A 19,110-nucleotide genomic window follows, 5' to 3' on the forward strand; every position below is an offset into this window, starting at 1 on the left:
CTTTGGCTATGTCCTCATTTCACAAGTGAGGAAACGCAAGTGTAGACAGAATATGCAGCAGGCCCCCAAAATCACACCCAGGTACACAATAACAAATTAGAAAGCCAAGAAAAAAAAATGGATAAATCCCTAGAAGTGTGTTCTCAGCCAAGACAGATCAAAGAAATGGAAAGTCTGAATGGACTGACAAAAAGCAAGGAGAGAGAGAGAGAGAGAGAGAGAGAGAGAGAGAGAGAGAGAGAGAGAGAGAGAAGGGAAAGGCCCAGAACTCAGTGCTTGTGTTGCTGGGTCTGATCAAATACATTTTCCAAAGTCTTAAAATTCCCCTGCAAAAGAATCTGAAAATATCTGTTATCAGGGAAATGGCTTTGATATCAAAGCCAGGGAAGGATGCTATAAAAACATAAAACAAAATTGTAGGATGATAACCCTGATTGACCCAGATGCAAAAATCAACAACTAAATCCCAGCAAGGCAAACCCAGCAGCACTGTACAGTAAACAGACCTTTTCCCTGATCAAGTGTTTCTCATCCCACGACCAAGAGTTTAAGAGGTAAAATTAGTGTTAACCAAAGGGCCAAGACCACAGGGGAATCTAGCAGAGACTAAAGGTATTCAGCAAAGTCCCGCATAAATTAATGGCTCCGAGATTAAGATCACTGTCCGCTCCCGAACACTTAGGCTTGACTCCCAGCACCCATATGGCATCTCACAATAGTCTGTAACTCTAGTTCCAGGAGATCTGACGCCCTCTTCTGGCTTCCTCAAGCACTACATGCATGCAACCAAAACACCCTAACATGTAAAATAAAATAAAAATAATTTAAAGAAAATCTCTGAAATGTCCTTCACCCCATAAAGGCTCCAGGTAACAAGCCCATGGCTGATATCCCAGTGGAGCTGAAAAGATAAACTCTTTCCTTTTAAATGAGGTGAATTATCTGAAAAGAAATCAAGAAAAAAAATCCCATTCAAAGAATGAGCACACAACCCCTGCCATGTGAATTCTCTCTCCCCTTTCTCTTGTCCCTGTCTCTCTCAGGTGGGCGAGCACACACACTCTGCTACATGAATTCTCCCCTCCTCTCTCTCCCCTCACTTGTCCCTGTCTCTCTCTTGGGTGTACTGTGGTAGGTGAGCACACACACTCTGCCATATAAAGACACAGAAAGCCAGGAAGCTTCCACAGACACCAGTGTCCTGGTGTCCATCTCCAGAACTGTGAGAAATAGCATTTGTTGCTTGAGTGGGACCGATCGGGTGCAACCCCTGGATAGGCCATGTTACTTGTCTTGGTCCTTCTGTCATGTAAACTGCTTCTTCTCCTCAGCTTTGTATCTGGCCATGTTGTTGACTCCGGGCAGTGGGCTGTCAGTGGGTGCAGCATGAACAGTGGCTTGAATACGTGTGTATGTGATTGGCTGGCCTTCTTGCCTCTGCCGTGGAATGAACTTTGCTCCTTGGAGCAGAGTCAAACCCAATTTCCAGCTAAACACAGGTCGGATCCAGTGACCTACAGACTTGAGAGATAAAAACAAATGCCTGCCGTTGTGTAACAACATTGAAAGGGACACTGAAAAGCCACTGGGGAACTCAAGGCCATTGGTGGGTTCTTTTGGGAACAGTGAGGTTTGCCACAGGGCTGTCTGGCATTGTTGATGTCTTCTACAGCTGATTGTATGACCCTGCGTCCCCTATCTGGAGTCATCCAGATAGGGGACGCAGGGAGCTAGCTTGGGAGGAAGGCTCAGAAGGTGGCTCACTCTTCTGATTCACACAGTGTCCGTTGACCCCATTCATTTTATACACGTCCATCCTGAGTACATCCCCAAATCCGTCTCTGCCAGATTTCAATCTAATATTAATCCATGTAAAGAAAACTTTCCCTTCAAAGGGATTAACTAAAACCAGCATATTATTTCAGAATTTCACTTAGAAATAATGAAGGGATGAACCAGGCCATTTTCCTTGCTGGCGCCGTTAAGCGCTCAAAGCCAATGACTCCAGAAGAAAACAAAATTCAACACTAAAATGGCAGCACATCTGGAAGGGGCAAGAATTTACTGCTGAGACAAATTGGAATGTTCTAGAAGGGAATCCGACACTGCCCAAAGTTACCTAAAATTGAAAGCATTTAAAAGGATGGCTCTGGATCTCTGACTCCTTTGCAGGGTCCTTGCTACTGTGTGGAGAGCGTGGGGGAACGTTCTGCAGGAGTCTGCTCCGCCCAGGACCTTTGACCTCTGCGGAGACTCAGAGGCTCAGCCCAGTTCTTGCTTTACCCTGGAGCCCACATGGACTTGAGCATCCTCAACCAAAGCACATAAAGCTGAAATTGGGTCTTTCTGTGAAGAGAGAAAGTGCCCGTGAGACTACCATGTTGCTTTCTAACAAGCACTTTAGACTGTCCAAATGCAGCAAAGCAGACTGTGACCGTTAGGGTCTACAGGGGAAAAGAAATACCAATATAGATCTAAATAAAAACAACAAGAGAGACGAAAGCATTCAGACCCAGCTCCATCTGAGTCATATACATGTCTCATCTCCCTCAGAATCATAAAGCATTGAATGATGCCCAGTGCTGAGGCCCCCAGATTCTAATTGAGAGCGGTAGCTAGTATTCATGGCTGGCTTCTCCAGCTGTGTCAGATCCTGATGTCTCTCTTCCCCTGTTCAACAGTTTTAGAAAGAGATTCCATAATCTGCTGTTAATATATGTTATCCGAGCAGTGTGGGGATCGTGTGTGTGCCCTTGCCTGTGCCTGTGCTGTTACAGATGAGTTGTCTTGGTTCAGGTGGAGATGGCTGTCCGCAGACCGTCATTTATCAGGCTTGCAGTTGGCTCAAGATCACATGTTATACTCATATCAACATCAATATCATTGTTGTTACTATTGAGGGGTTTGAATAGGAATGGCCCCGGTAGACTCATGAATTTGAATGCTTGGCCCAAGGGGAGTGGCACTGTTAGGAGCTGTGGCCTTGTTGGAGGAGGTATGTCACTGTGGGGACAGGCTTTGAGGTCCCTTATGCTCAAGCTGCACTCAGTGTGGAAGACAGTCCTCTTCTGCTGCCTGTGGATCAAGATGTAGAACTCTCGACTCCTTCTTCAGTACCATGTCTGCCTGCATGCTGCCATGCTTCCCGCCATAATGATAATGGACTAAACCTCTGAAACTGTAAGCCAGCCCTAGTTAAATGTTTTTCTTTTTAAGAGTTGCTGTGGTCCTGGTGTCTCTTCAGAACAATAAGAACATTAAGACACTACCTACAATTTAAAACATTTAAAAAATATTATGAGTGTTCTGCCTGCATTGATATCTATGCACCACTTGCATGCAGAGGAGAAGAATTTTAATCCAGCAACATGGCTGGTCTGGCAACAAAACAGTTAACAAGTATGCTGATCCCTTCCGTGGAAACAGCTCAGAGACTGGATAAGACATGAATGTCTCTGCCCTAGGCAATAAATCTTTTTTGGCTACTTAATCCTCATGAGCTTGCCTCATTTCTTATGGCAAGGTTGGAGGTTTACAGTTTGGTTATGCAATCCAAATGGACTCATAAAAATTGACAAATGCCTTTCATCTGCTCAAGCACAGAGCAGGGATTCATTATTAGCTGATGTGTGCATACTGTACATTCCATACATATGCTATATTAATGCAGAAATGCACCTACAATATTACTTTTAAAAGTTTGTGCATTTTTAGAGCAAAAGGACCAGACTGACCAGTGAAGACAAAGCAAGCAGCTGAGGTGATCCAGCCTCACAGACTGCCTCCGCTGCTGTTTCCTCAAAAACTGCATCCAGGACCACTTCAAAGCAGCCTGCTTCAGCCAGGACTTCAGTTAAGCCCTTCACTGTCCTAGCCCACACAGCCTGGACTGCAAGTTAACCACCAGCTCTCCCAGGACTTGCCCATACCCAACTTTCCTAGGGTCTCCCAAAGACGCCTTTGACCCCAACAGCGGGAAGCAATCTTCAGAACACAATGCACTCATTCCCAGAGGGTGGTTTGGGTCCTTTGGTGGGCTACGGATATTTATTGTTTGCAGAGAGCTGGTTGCAAGTTGTTATTAGTCATGGTCAGGGGGGAAAGAAAATAAAGGAGGTTAATTTAAGGATCTCTCTCTCTCTCTTTCCCCCTCTTACTGTCTCTCCTATCTAATGTTAGGTAGAGAAAGAGGAAGAGGGGGTGTAAGAACAAAAATGGTGGATACTTGGTAGGAAAAGAAAGATGGATTATTGTACCTTCTTTTAGACTAGAAAAAAAACAAGTCTCAAATATTTTAGATTGCCATAGATTTTTTGTATGTTGATAGAAATGTAAGGTTATATTTGCTATAATTATATACTGTATATAGGATCCAACTCTTGTTTAAGGTACTGTATACATATAACTCACTAAAAAATATAATGTAAAGTTCTAGTCTTATGAAAGTTAATATTATAAATTGTTTAGGGCAATTAAGAAATGCAAGTTAATAGTCACCTATTATATATAATTTGTAGTCATGTTGGGTGCTGATTTAGTTTAATTGCAGAATTAAGCTTTATTTGGCCTCCTGTATATGTCTTCAAAGTTAAGCAGAAAGTAAGTAGCGAGAAACAAGCAACATCTGTCTATTTAGATGCTTTAGATAGATAGGTGGTCCTCGAACACTTCAGAGACCTGTAGATTGCGCATCAGGATGGCAGATTTGAAAACCTTGATGCTGAAGTGGACATTTGCTAAAGGATGGATGGTTAGGACTGCAGTTAAGAAGGATCATTGTACCAACGGATCTTCATGAGGACAAAGACTGTTACATTTGTGGGACTGATAATGTTTCTGTTGTAACAGTTAAACTGTGTATAATTTTTAGCTTAAACAGAAAGGGGGAAGATGGAGAAGAATTTTAATCCAGAAACATGGCTGCTCTAGCAAGGGATCACATCCAAATATATGATCTGGCTGGATCAGACATGCCCTTAGTATATACCTTTCATTTCTAACAGTGGAGATAAGGTTAGTTTGTAGAAGGAAGCAGCCATGTTTGAAAATAACATCTAATTGAGGGACAGACAAAGTGATGAGTCAGAGAAAGATTTGACAGGATGAGTCAGAGGTAGGATACACCCACTCTCATGAGGACAGCACAGGAAAGAGAAGCTACTTAAGAGCAGTGCAGGGAGAGAGAAAAGGGTATAATGTGGTGTGTGTGTGTGTGTGTGTGTGTGTGTGTGTGTGTGTTGTGGTGGGTGGTGTGGTGTGTGTGTGGTACATGGTGTATGTGGGTGTGTATGTGTGTGGTGTGGTGCATGGTGTATGTGGTATATGTATGGTGTGTGGTGTGTATATGTGGTATGGTGTGATGTGTGTGTTGTGTGTGTGTGTGTGGTGTTGTGTGGTATGTGTGTTTTGTGTGTGGTCTGTGTATGGTATGTGGTATGCATGTGTCTGGGTAGGTGGTGGGTGGTGAGTGGTGTGTGATGGGTGGTGGGTGTATGGTATGTGGTGGGTTTGGTATGTGGTATGTGTGTATCTGTGGGTGGGTGTGGCATGGTGGGTGATGTATGTATGTGATATGTGGTATATGTGTGTTGTGTTATGTGGTGGGTGTGTGATGTATAGTGTGTGTGTGTGTGTGTGTGTGTGTGTGTGTGTGTGTGTGTGGTGTATGTGTGCATGGCAGTTTTGCCGGGACAGTTTTACAGAGACAAGTTTCAGAGAGAACAAGCTAGACACAGGTGAAGACAAAACAAGTCAGAGAATGAAAAGGAGCCAGAAGATTAGAACATATTGCCAAAGTTAGTATGAGGCTGTGATGGTTTGTATATTCTTGGACCAGTGAATGGCACCATCTGGAGGTGTGGCCTTGCTGGAATAGGTGTGTCATTGTGGGTGTGGGCTTAAGACTCTCACCTCAGTTGCCTGGAAGTCAGTCTTCCACTAGCAGCCTTTGGATGAAGACGTAGAACTTTCAGCTCTGCCTGCACCATGCCTGCCTGGATACTGCCATGATCCCACCTTGATGATAATGGACTGAACCTCTGAATCTATAAGCCAGCCCCAATTAAATGTTGTTTCTATAAGACTTGCCTTGGTCATGGTGTCTGTTCACAGCAGTCAAACCCTGACTAAGACAGAGGCCAAACAGAATAATTCAGTCAGAAACCAAGACAAGCCAGATTGAATCAATCAATTTGGAAGATTAGATTGTATGGAGGCTAGAAGCTTCTAGGTCTAGGTCTATAGATAGTTAGAACAGAGAAAGAAATGCTCTGGGATTAGCCCAAACCATGTATTTGCACAGCTTGGGTATCATCTTATCACTTTGAGGAAATAAAAGTGACATTTACCATGCAGTGTTCATGGAGGCCATAAGAGAGCACTGGATACCCAGGAACTGGAGCTACAGGTGGTTGTGTGCCACCAAGTGGGTACTGGGACTCAAACCTGGGTCCTCTGAAAGAACAGCCAGTGCTTTCAGCCATTGAGCCATAAAGGAATTCTTTTAATACCCAGATGTTTAAGGACAAGGTGAGGTGATACCCAGCAGTATGCTGGAATTAAGGAAATGACATATGTGTATCAACTGACTTACTGTTGCCAGGAAGCTGCTTCTCTGCTAGCTGTACCCCAGATGCAACTGAGTCACCTATTGGAGCCCGCAGGGGTTCCTGGATGCCTGACAGCAATTGTATCTGACAGTGTGGCTCAAAGTCTAGACCTTGGCCCTTTTTGCCACTCTACAAAGCCAGATGCACTCTGCTATCCCAGAAGTCCAAGAGAGGCTTCTCTGAACTTTGAGACATTAGATACAACTTAAGGCAAGGGAACTCTTTGATTGTTTGTGTGGTCCTGGGTTTGGAACTTTGTGTACAATGACAAGTACTCTCTCAGTGAGTCATACTTCCTGCTTCCCATCTCGTAGATTTGTAAATTCATACTGGCCTCCAATTCAGTTAGAGCTGTGATGATCTTGTCCCTGTCTGGTATCTGTTCCTTAACAGGAAGTAGAACTAAGTTACTTTAAAAGAGACATAAAAGAGTACACCAATGTCCTGAGTGCTTTAGTTAGGTGAGTTTGTTACACAGAATTGCAGGAAAGCTGGGGTTGGTGTACTTTGTTTCCTTTGATTATTCATTTGTTTCCATCAAACTATGAAAACTCCAAGTAGACAGAACACAGCAAGGTTACAGGCATGCACCACCATCCCTAAGTGCAAGGAAAATCACGTGCTACATGGCTGATGTCCCACCAACTGGGAGGCAGAGACAGGAGGCTCTCTGTGAGTTTAAGGTCATCCTGGTTTACAGAGCTAGCTCCAGGACAGCCAGGGCTAGTCTCATAAAAGCCAAAAAGTAAAACACAAACAAATGAAAACGCAAAATTGTCACCTAAGTAGAAAGAAGGCACAGGCTCTATCCAGGACAGGGTGAGGGTGAGGGTGACAGTGGTCCAATGTCACTTCCTGAACTTCTCGCCAGGTAGGCTGCTCATGTGAGGGTTTCTTCCACTGCATCTACTTGGAGACCTCTCTACTTAAGGGCCTCTGACCCTCAGGCCTGCATTTCTTTTTTCCCTACTCCCCTGCCATGTTCCCAACTGTAGTCACTTCTACTTTGCTGTGACAGAAGTGATGGAAGGTTTATTGTGTTACTGGTGCAATCCATCTGAGCAGGAAAGTGTGGTGGTGGTGGTGCAGGAGGCCAGGAGGTCAGAAGAACTGACCAGTGGGTGCTGGGAACCAAGCTCAGCTCCTCTGCAAGAGCAATGTGCTCTGTACCGCTGGCATGGCATCGCTTCAGTTGCTTAACTTGGGTGTTGCTAATCCAACAGGGATGAGGGCTGCAACTGGAAACAAACTTAAACTGTTGCAGAAGAGGCAGATGTGGACTGTTCTTCTACTGAGGAGAAAGAAATAGATGAAAAGGTTCTGATTTCCACCGCCAAACCCATTTTGTCCTTCATTATGAGCTTCTACAACTCAGTAGAAAAAAATTAATAATTAAAGAAAACAAAGTGTACTAATTTAAGTGTCCCTCACTACAGTAAGTCCTTAACAAATTAACTTAATTAAACTGGGTTCGAACAGTCTTTTCTTGTCACTTTCCAAGTCTATGAATCCCCTTCCTAGGAGGGTGAAATCTTGTTCTTTTCACAGCACTGTGGGAGGCCCTGGGGAAGGGAAGGGGAGGGGACAAAGGGAAGGGGAGGGGACAGACAGAGACTTGATCTTTAGTTCTTCTCCTGACTCACTAGCTGTGTGAACTCAGTTGTTAGAACTCTGAACCCAGGGCTCCCCAGCTGTGACATAGCATCGTGTCCTGTCACTGTGACAAATATCAGACAGAAATAATTTAAGGGGGGGGGATTATTTTGGCTCATGCTTTCAGGAATGTCAGCCCATAGTCCGTGGCTCCATTGATTACAGACTCACAATGAGGCTGAACATGACGATAGTGGAACATGTGGCCGAGGCTACCCACCTCATGATGGGTAGACAGGAAGGGACCATTTGTAACTTCCCAAGACACCCCCTCCCAGAAACATACATCCCAGAAACTAAGCTCTTCCCTAAAGCTTCCACCAACTTCCAGAACAGCACGGCAGCTGAGGACCAAGCATGGAGACATTTTGCATTCAGAGCCTCCAAGTACTAAGAGCCTCCCTCCCCACTTCTGAAAACAGCTCAGCCTGCTTATTCTACAGTGACAGAACATTTGAGGTGTGGTGTTTCACTGAAGAGGAATTTGTTAGGTAGGGAATCCCAAGCCTGCCTAGGCCCTTCTTGCTCAGGAGGAGGGAGGATCAGTGTACATGCATGGAGGTGAAGGAGGGCTTGCTTTTGTCCCAAACCTGCTTCCAGGAAAATCCGCTCTTAACACTGCACTGTGCATTCACAATAGCAGAACAGAAGTCCCCACGACTCATCTCCTTGCTTTAGGGGTAGATTTCTCAGCACAAGGACACTGGGGAGGTCTTAGAACCGTGGCAGGATTGTGTCACCAAGTCTGCATTTTGAGTCTGACTTCAAGAGGCGCCTACTAAGTGGCAGTTTTAAGACACTGAGAACCAGCATTGGGCCTGTGCTGCCTTCTGTTGCTGCGCCCACTGGCAGTCAGGAATACACTCTTCTGTTCTGGAGGTGAGATGCCAGAAGGCTTGATCCATCAGGTCAGTGCCCTTGGTGCATGCTCTTGGAGAGAAGCCATTGCCAGTTTGTCCGGGGGTGGGAGACATTCAGATCGCTGCTGCCACAGGCACATAACAACCCCTCCCACCAGCCATAGTCCTGCCTAGTTTGCCTGCACACAGGTCCCTTTTTCGTCCTGTCTCTAAAGTCTCTCTTCCCATCATTCTGCTAATTACTTTCTGGTTTCTGTGACTAAAAGCAGCGTACAGCTGCAAGGTTTGTTGTGACTCATGGCTTGAGGGTACAGCTTCTCTTGGTGGCAGAAGTAACACTTGCTGACCCTCACCTCACTTCCTGAGGAACCAGGAACCATAGAGAAAGAAACTCTGGGCTCGACTGCTCCTGCTTCCTTCCTGTTTATTTAGTTCAAGACTCCAGTTCATGGGAAAGCGCAGCCCTTCCCTTCTGTTAACCTCCCTACAAACACCCTCACAGGCATGCCCAGAGCTATATCTTCTAGGTGGTTCTAAATCCAGTCAAGGTGACGAGATGGATGTCTTGGGAGTTTGTCTGGAGGTCATAGTGTGGTGCTTCATCAATCTTCACACCCAATGGGATGTTGTTATTATTCTCATCTTGCAGAAGGTAGAAGCTATATTTAGAGAGATTAAATGCCCTTCCCCAGGTCGGGAAATGCTGGACTCCAAATGCTTGCTTCACAAGGGCCTGGTAAGAGATTTATTGACATAGGTTCCATAAAGTATCTCATACAAAGAAACATTGTACATCTCAGTGCAGACTGCTCTACATTCGATGAAAAGAAACAACTAGAAACATGTTGCCTCCAGTCAGAGCCTAGCTTCCGTGCAGGGACCTCAGGCTCACCTGGTTTTCCAGGGCTGAGTGAGACAAGCCTTCACTCTCTCTTGGAAGCTGAACAGGCTGAGAGGAGACTGCCCACAGGGAGCCACACGCTGTGAACACAGCAGCCCCTTGCTGGCACCTGACAAGGTCAGAGAAAAGCAGCTTCCTAGAAACCAGCACAAACTGCAGCTGTAAATGCCTCCAAGTTGTGCAAGCCCTTAGTTTTGAGATGTAGACACATAAACGGGGTGTCTCATAGAAATGACAGTCTGCGCTGTTGACAGTACTTTTGAAACTTAAAGATAAAAATCACATCTTGCTTCAAAATGGTGTTTTGATGCCAGCTGCTCTGCCTGGGAATTGAGGCTCAGTGACCATCCAGCCTAGTCTACTTGCCAAGTTCTGAGCCAATGAGAAACCCTTGAAAAAAAGACAACAGTGCCTCAAAGATAGATATCCAAGGCTGTCCCTAACCTCTACATGCACACACATGAACTCATAGGCACAGGCACACACGTGTACCCTCAGGAACAATCACACGCACACGTGTGCATTCACATGAACACTCATGGGCACACACACACATACACACACACACACACAGAGAGAGAGAGAGATGGGGGGAGACAATTAACACCAATATAATTGCATGGTTTGGGGGAGAGGTGTGTTAAGGTTCAGGCTGTTGCTATGTATTGCTAAGTGCAGGCCCCTAAGGTCTGGCTCCTCAGAGATGAGAGTCTACCTACATGTAGACTCGAGTGACCTTGCCCCCATATTATTTCTGACTGGTAAACAAAGATGCCTACAGCTTATAGCTGGGCAGAATTGAGATAGGCAGAGCTTGGTGTTCTAGGTTGGGGTCAGAGAAGACCATGAGGAGAGGAAAAAGATGGAGAGAGGAGAAAGACGCTATGGGTTAGGAATCAAGAAAGCATAGCCATGAGGCCTGGCAGCTGGAGTTACGAGCAGCCCAAATGAAACATGGTAAAAATTTGGGGTTATCGATAGAAAATAGATTTTAATAGCATAGAAGATAGATATCTGCTTAATGAAGGCTTATTATAAGTGTCATGTGTGACTTTTATCTGGGAACTCAGTAATCAAAGCCAGGATGGAAACCCCAGATTGAGATTTTCAATAATAGGGGTGTATGGAGGTGTGGGATCTAAGGAGATACCCAACTCAGACCTGTTATTTACCGGATTAAAGCCAAGTTATGCCACCTCTCCAGAGCTGTTTTGTCACCTGTTAGACTGCTATAATTCAAATTTAGCATCTAAGGTTTACAGAAGTTTGGAGATGTGGTTGAGGGAAGAGTCACGTGCCTTGTGTGAAATCAGGATTTCTATAGTAATTGCTGGTACTAGAAGTCATAATGACATACATAGCTCTGTGAGAGTGACATTTCTTCACCCAGCATGGACAATAGATGCGGGAGCAGGGACCTGGCTGAGGTATCAGTGTTCACTGTGACCAGCCGGCTGGAGGGCACCAAGCCAGGAGTTGATGTGGGGAAACTCTGGTCCCATCAATAACCTAACATTTGCTTTGCCCTTGAGCCTCACATCCTTATTGACACAGAGCCCATTAGGGAACCGATGAACATCCTTGGAAGTAATGGGCTGGAAGGAGGCGGCAGCTGGGTTTCCTCCTGAGATGATAGTGTTCTGATAATTCCAGGCGTCCCTAATGTCTACACCAGCTTTGGGCTGGGATCAGACACTGTTGCTCTTGAGTCCACCCGTGGAAACAATGCCAGGTCCAAATCTCAATAATAACGTTTCCCTCGATATCCCAAAAGCTGCTTCTGAACCCAGGGACCACAGTTACTGACATCAGTTAGCAGGAACTCGTGTTCTGTGTTTGAGATTCATGTGGAAGCACGAGACCGAGCCGCTCCATCAGCACCGAGCTTGACTGAAAGCTTGCTCCAGAAGTTCCGACTCACTGCTTTATGTGGCCCGCCTTTAAGGTGGCCGCCATCTGTTCAGCCTGCTTAATTTATCTGTAGGTTAAGCAATTCAGGATTATGGGCATTAAAGCTTGCTCATCTAATGGGACCTAGGAAGGATCCTGATATAGACCTGAAAATATTAGGCCACAAATCATTAGCAGAAAAAGCAAGATAGAGTGCTGTCTATTTAATAGTGGCTCATGCTCGTAAGTGGAAAAAAAGGCCACGGGCATGTGCACAAGGATCCTCAAAGCCAGGAATGAGACACACGCAAGGGTTAATGGTCCTCAGGCTTTCTCAACATGGGCTGCAGAGCAATACAAACTGCAGCAAGGATAACCTGCTTACTGTGTGTTGGGGGAGTAGTTTTCATAACCTCCTTTGTTAGTATTGCCAGCATTCTTCACCTAAAGGTGTATTACTTGTGTCATCTTTAAATGTGAGAAGGGTGGGCCCCAGAACAGGCACAGTAGCCCTAACCCCACAAAGGCACATGCAGACATGTGTCTCCTAGGTGACTCCAAGTCCAGCCAAGCTGGCTTTGAAGAAGCCATTGCGCAGCCTCTCATTCCCACTTCGGTGGCTCCGCTCAGCTTCTACTCCGTCTCCTCCCCCTTATCCTGCTTTAGGGACGCCCCCACTCTCACACCCTTCCCTTGAGAACCAGAAACAGTAAGTCATCAAAGTGGTAAATAATGAACGATCATGGCCGCACTGCTCCTGATAGAATAACACAGGCAGAGGCTTCAGGCCCAGGCTGAGTAATTAGCTGGTTTATTCTGCACCTTGCACCCCTGGATGAAGTGAGGACTGCCGTCCTTTTCCACCTGGAGCTGGCCAGTGGTGAGGTAACTGGGTGGATTGAAGCAGCAAACAGGAGAGCATCCTCAGTCCCAAGACGAGGCTGGCAAGTGAGGCAGGGCCACTCGGGTGCCTACAGATCACAGCCGTCCAGCCACCGGTCCAGAACGTCAGACAGCTGGCAGTTCTTGGACCAGATGGGCCTGCAGAGGAAAGGCCAGAGTGGTCAGCAGCAGATCCTTCTCCCTCAGGACCGTGCTGCTCAGACCTGACATCTGAGTCTCTCTCATGTGGACCTCAGGCTTTTGAAGTTCTTAGCACTCAACCTGGTGCGGAGGCAGGTGCTTCCTCCATGATATGCCCCCGCTGTCCCTGCCTCACACCGTAATCCCACCCAACCAGGGCACCTCTGCCCTGTGATGTATTAGTCAGTCCTCTAAGACAGCTTCAGAGTTCTTTGACTAGCACAAGGCCCCAAGGAGTGTCGATGGCCTTGGGCTCCTTCCACCCCTCTGTGTACAGCCTTCATTCTATAGCATTTAAAATTCTTCTCCCAGGCTGGAAAGATGGCTCAGTGGTTAAGAGCACTGACTATGCTTCCAAAGGTCCTGAGTTCAAATCCTAGCAACCACATGATGGCTCACAGTCATCTACAATGTGACCTGATGCCCTTTTCTGGTGTGTCTGAAGATAGCTACAGTCCGTATCCCCATTTGCAGTCCTGCTCCTTAAACTAGCAGGATGGGGGACTCATAGTAGACAGGTTTCCTGGTCCCTTAAAGCTATGAAGCTCAAGAAAATACACACACACACCCACATTCTCAGAAAACCCAAGGCTCTTCATAGCTCGGGACAGTGTAGAGAGAATATCTTATAAGCATTGTCTGTCAATAAAACAGCTTATGGCCAATGAGCTGAGGAAGAAAACAGGAGGTGGGACATCCGGCAGGAAGAGAGAGGATTCTGGGATATAGAAGTGTGAGAGATTCACTCGGAACACAGAGAAGATGGACATAAGCCAGCAGGTGGCTGAAGTCAGGCTAGAATAAAAAGAGATTCACACCAATAACTCTGGGGACACAGACATAAGAAGACAAGGAGAGGAAACCAGTCCCGTCGCTGAACTCAGGTTAGGATAAAGGGGACAAGTTAGGAGCAAGTCAGTGAACAAAAGGCAAAGTTTATGACCTTGGAATTTACTAATAAATAATTAGTCTCAGAGTCATTATTTCTGGGAATTAAATGGCTGAGAGAAAAAGCATAAAGTTTCAGGGCAGATGGTGTGGAAGGGGCTCCCATTCCACTGTAAGGACCTTGTCCGCCCAGCACAGCAGGGCGACTCGGTCTGAGCTGTAGAGGATTCAAGGCTGTTGGTCAGCTTACCAAGATCCTCCCTTCCCAGGAGTCTGGAGAATAAGGTCCCTCGGCCAGCATGGCCCAGTATACTGCTTCCTAGTGCCACACAACAAATCTGACTTAGCTCATTAGTGCTTATTGTAGAGACTCAGCCACGCTGACCAATTAATCAGAAAGCCCAGACCACGTGTGAAAGGAACCTCGGACTTGCAGGAGACAGGTATCATTAACAAGATTCCCACCACCGCGTGCAGTCTGTTCTGTTAGCAATGAGGCTGCTTTGATGGATTCGTGATGTTGACAACAACGAGTACACACAGCAAACACTAAAGACCCTCATCGCCGCCCTCACTTTCACAACCAAACCAACTCCAGAGGAACCCAAACTTTACATATAAAAAGATAAAAATCATTTAAAAATTCTATTTTTTAATTTAGTAAAAATACCTAGGGCTTACTTGGTGTCTGCAGAGTTGCGATATGAGAAAACATGGATGGAGTTCTCTGGAGTCTTTAGGATAAAATACCTTTAATTTGTGTGTACTTGTGTGTGCATGAATGTGCAGATGTATATGTGTGTGTGGTGCACGTGTGTGTATGCATGTGTGTGTGTGTGTGTGTGTGTGTGTGTGCACATGCATATGGAAGCCAAATGATGCAATCAGGTGTTGTTTCTCAGGCACAGTCCACTTTGTTTTTTGAGATAGGGTCTCCTATTGGTCTTGAGCAGCTGGCCTGTGAGGCCCAGTACTCCACCCGTCTCTACCTCCCCAGACCTGGGATTACAAATGCCTGGCACCATACTTAACTGATCTTTAAAAAAGGGTTCTGGGGATCAAAGTCACGTCCTCATGCTTTCGAGGCAAACTTTACCAACTGAGCCATCTCTTCCATTCTTAAAGACATTTCACAGAAGGGGCTTCCTATAGACCCAGAAGCCACAAGAGAAAAGATAGAGGTATTTGACTCTAAGAAACTGTTAGGTCTCCTTTAGGATGGAGACACCATAAACAAAGTGAAAACACAAATGACAAACCCAAGACAACAACTCACACAGATGTAGTTGATGAAGATTTCAGAGCCCTCGTCTATAAAGAATGCATTGCTTACATACGAGGAGGCTGAAGAGAGATGTCTCAGTAGTTAAAAGCCTCTACTGGATTAGAGTTCAGTTTCCAGCAACCACAAGGCCGCTCACAACCCCCTGGAACTCTAGCTCCAGGGAATGCAATGCCCTCTTCTAACCCCTGCAGGAACTGCACACATACACTTAAAAATATTTCTTCATCTTAAAATAGTTGGTAGGAATAAAAGAAAACATAAGATAGTGGATAATATTGATTGTCCATCTGACTGGGTTTAGAATCATCTTAAGACACACATAGAGCGCCTGTGAAGGGCTTTCCAGATTGCTTTAACTGACTGTGGTACGTCCTGCCTTGGACACAGGTGATGCCACCCTACAGGCTGGTGTACACAACAGAAAAAGCAGAGGAGGGGAGGAGCCAGTTAGCAGAGTACCTACATTTCTCCCCACTCAGTTTCCTGATCTGCGGACAACATCACCCATACCTCCTTACCCCTCCTACTATGATGGACAGAGTCTCCAAAATAAGCTTTTTCTCCTTAAGCTAGTTCCTGACAGGGATTTGACTGCAAGCACTAACAAAAGAATGAATAAGCACCTTACAGAAAAGTAACAAGGACACATGAAAGGATGATCACTTTTTCATGTGACTAAAAACACAAAGTGCAAAACAACAGTCTCACACTTTGCTGTTTCCCAAGACAGTGCCAGAGTTTGTGTTTTTCTAGGCTGCTGAGCAGAGGAGATGCAAGCATCCTGGTGGGGTGAGACAATACCCAAATGGCAGTTTACCATGCCTCTCCAGCTTGTATTTATTCATTTATTTTTATTCTGCTTTATTTTTAAGTAGGGTCTCACATAGCCCAGGCTGACCTCAAACCCACTATGTTGCTGAGGCTGAACTAAAGCTCATGATCCTACTGCCTCCACCTCCTGAAAGTTGGGGTTTTCTTTATGCAACACCAAGCCCAATTTCTCTTCGGCTTCTTAATACACCAAATATCCTAAAATGTTCCCTGCAGATTTCCCAAGCAGACACTCGAAAGAATGTGCGAGTTCTAAAATACTGAATGTTTGCAACAGAATTTTTTAAAATAGCAACAATGGCCAGATAGATACATACGTTAAAATTCAAAATAGTATAATGTATAATATGGCAGTTTTCAATGATCATCCTCTGAATTAAAACATTTCCATTCTCAGAGGGAGGCTTCTTAAGATCCAGGAAGTGAACAATTCACAAGTCTCAGAAAGTCCCTGAAACTTACAAGACTCTCAAAGGCTTCTCCTTTTCCAAGGTTACAGAAGTCATGAACAGCATTTTGGGGGAGGAGATTCCAACCTATCCATCTGCCTACAAGGCATACATCATTTCAGGTTTTAATGAGTCTACACTAAAATTAGGGTGGGCTTCTTGATGTTACAGTGTCTTTGAGCTATCCCTGTGCCTGAAGAAACACTAATTATTTTGCCAAGCTGGACTTAGACAGAATTGTTACTTTGATGTGTTTGGGTAAGTAGATATTTGTTCACACTGTCCCAGTATAGTGTCACATAAGTACTAGATACAGGGATATAGGCTGCAGTTTAAATTCAACATCACATTGCAAACACAAAAATGACTTTTTAAAAGCAATAATAAAAAGATCTGATCTCAGAGGGCTGGAGAGATATAGATCAGCAGTTTAGACCAATGGTTGCTCTTTCAGAAGACCTGAGTTCAGTTCCCAGAACCCACGTGGAGATTCATAACCATCCATAACTCTAGTTCCAGGAGCTTCGATCACTTCTTTTGATCTCCTTGGGTACGAAGCACACATAATGGACACACACATGTATGCAAGCAAAACATTCACACATAAAATAAAATTTCCTAAAAGATCTAAAAGATAAAAATGCTGATCTCTGAGACAGGCTAAGCCAGTAAAGGCATGCTTACAGTGCAACCATGAGAATCCAAGTTCAGAACCAAGTGAAAAGGCAAACATAGTGGCAAATTCCAGAAACGAGGAGCGGACACAAAAGGAGGGGATCCATGGAGCTCATTGGCCAGTCAATACAACTGAATCAGCAGACTTCAGGTTCCATGAGAAACCCTGTCTCACAAAAATGAAGGAAAGGGCAAGTGAGGAAGGCTTACATCAATGCCGAGCTTTCACATGCACAAATGTACAGACAACAGATAACTAATAAACAGACAGAGTGTGTGTTATTGATGTGAGCTATGATGGTGAATCACAGACATTTAACCTTACCTAGAAAACACACCTGAGTGTCTTCATGGGAATGTTCCCAGGAAGGTTCCACTGAGCAGGGACGGACCACCCTGAACATGGGCAGCACCAGCTTACAGGTTGACCAAAAGGAAAATACAGCTGAAAACCATCAGTCACCTCTTGTCACTCCTTGACTGTGACTCTCATGAGCCAGACACCTCGCACACTCCTGCCACACCAACTGCCCTGCCACGGACAGACTGTGACCCTCAAACTGTGAGCCAGGATGCATGGGTTCCCTTCTGTCCTCAGTTGCTTCTGCCAGGGATTTGGTCACAGCCTTGTTCAGCCTCCAGTGTGAGCTGAAGACACCCACGTACCACACTCCCATCCCTCCAGCCTCCAGTGTGAGCTGCAGTCACCCACTTACCACGCTCCCATCCCATGTTTTCCTTTCACGATTTTCTTGGCACACTGGATCGTATCCTTTAAGTTTGGATTCAGTAAAGCTATGAGGGAAGGGAAATAGATTGATGTTGTAGCATCTGATGACAGCAAGCGTATCTCTCCATTCTACAATCTCCCTTCCTACTGCTTGCCCTCATGGCCTGTCATTAACAGAGGCTGAAAACACTGGACTCTCCTCATCAACCACGGTAGAGGGAAATGCTCTCTTTAATGAGGCCTGAGGCTGCTGGGACCTAGACCCTCTGCTGCAGAGACACCTCGGGTGGCAGGGACACCTTGCCTAGCCTCTTGGTGTAGCCCTGACTCGTGACCCACTTTTCATTTGTGTCTGCCTCCAGTTCCACTCAATAGCCATGAGGTCTTGGGTATGGGTTTGCTGTATCTGGGCCCCAATTTGCCTGTTTATAGAGTGGCTGAGAGGCTGCTGTGAGCACTAACTGAACTGATACCTGCCAAGGGCTTAGGAAAACTCTTGACAAAGCTCTCTGAAGCTCACAGAACACAGGAAAGGACCCTGGCCAGCTGCTTCCTCTTAGCCAGAGATTCTTAGGTGCCTTAGAAGAGACAGACAACATGTCCTCTTTGGGCTTTTTCTGTCTCCTCCTTATAACTACTTCTAATCTGTCATGGTGACAGTATGGTCCCCTTAGGGAACTAGTGGACATGCATGGGTGACATAGGACCAGACAGAGCAATCTTTTCCTACTCTCGAGCTGCCTGAGCTCTGTGCCCTGCCCCTGCTCCCAACATCCCAGACATCCCAGCATCTCTGGGCCCATTGGCTTTTATCTTTTATCCTTCTCAGACTAACACACCCTTTCTCTCAAGCTCCTGTCAGACTAGCTAGCACTCCACCTCCCAGAGATGAGCTTCAAGCACAGCCAGTTCCCTCTCCCTGTCTCCTCCAAACATGAAGGTCTGTAGGCTCCTGTGCCCTGAAGGACTGGAGAGGAAGGGACCCACCAGTGCAGGACACACTGCAGAGGGAGTGGAGAGAAAGGGACCCACCAGTGCAAGACACACTGCAGAGGGAGTGGAGAGAAAGGGACCCACCAGTGCAGGACACACTGCAGAGGTTCTTGCCGTGGCCGCACCATTCATTGTCACGAATCTGAAAGAGGCCGAAACCGGTGGAGCCATCTTGTGGGTCCTCATAGACAGCTGAGGGGTTGAACTTGCTCTCAAAATAAGCCAGGCACACCCCTAAGAGGTGGAACAGCGTGTGGGGTAAGA

The 19,110-nt window shown here is 45.8% G+C and overlaps 1 protein-coding gene across 4 annotated transcripts in view; it reads right to left on the bottom strand.

Moving 5' to 3' along the window:
• Nucleotides 1-12,699: 12,699 nt before the first annotated feature.
• The window catches only part of Lyzl4 (lysozyme-like 4), a 64,281-nt gene continuing 57,870 nt past the window's right edge, over nucleotides 12,700-19,110 (bottom strand). For 3 of the 4 annotated variants that reach the window (NM_001357346.2, NM_026915.4, NM_001382835.1), the window contains 3 exons: nucleotides 18,931-19,080; nucleotides 17,840-17,918; nucleotides 12,708-12,953 (listed from right to left, as the gene is read on the bottom strand). In NM_001357346.2, the coding sequence (NP_001344275.2) occupies nucleotides 12,884-12,953; nucleotides 17,840-17,918; nucleotides 18,931-19,080 (299 nt within the window). In that variant the 3' untranslated portion in view covers nucleotides 12,708-12,883. Of the gene's footprint in view, nucleotides 12,954-17,839; nucleotides 17,919-18,930; nucleotides 19,081-19,110 lie in introns of all 4 variants that reach the window. The other variant, XM_006512248.2, reaches the window with a different exon arrangement.

Source organism: Mus musculus, chromosome 9, assembly GCF_000001635.26.
Source record: "Mus musculus strain C57BL/6J chromosome 9, GRCm38.p6 C57BL/6J".
Classification (NCBI taxonomy): Eukaryota; Metazoa; Chordata; class Mammalia; order Rodentia; family Muridae; genus Mus; species Mus musculus.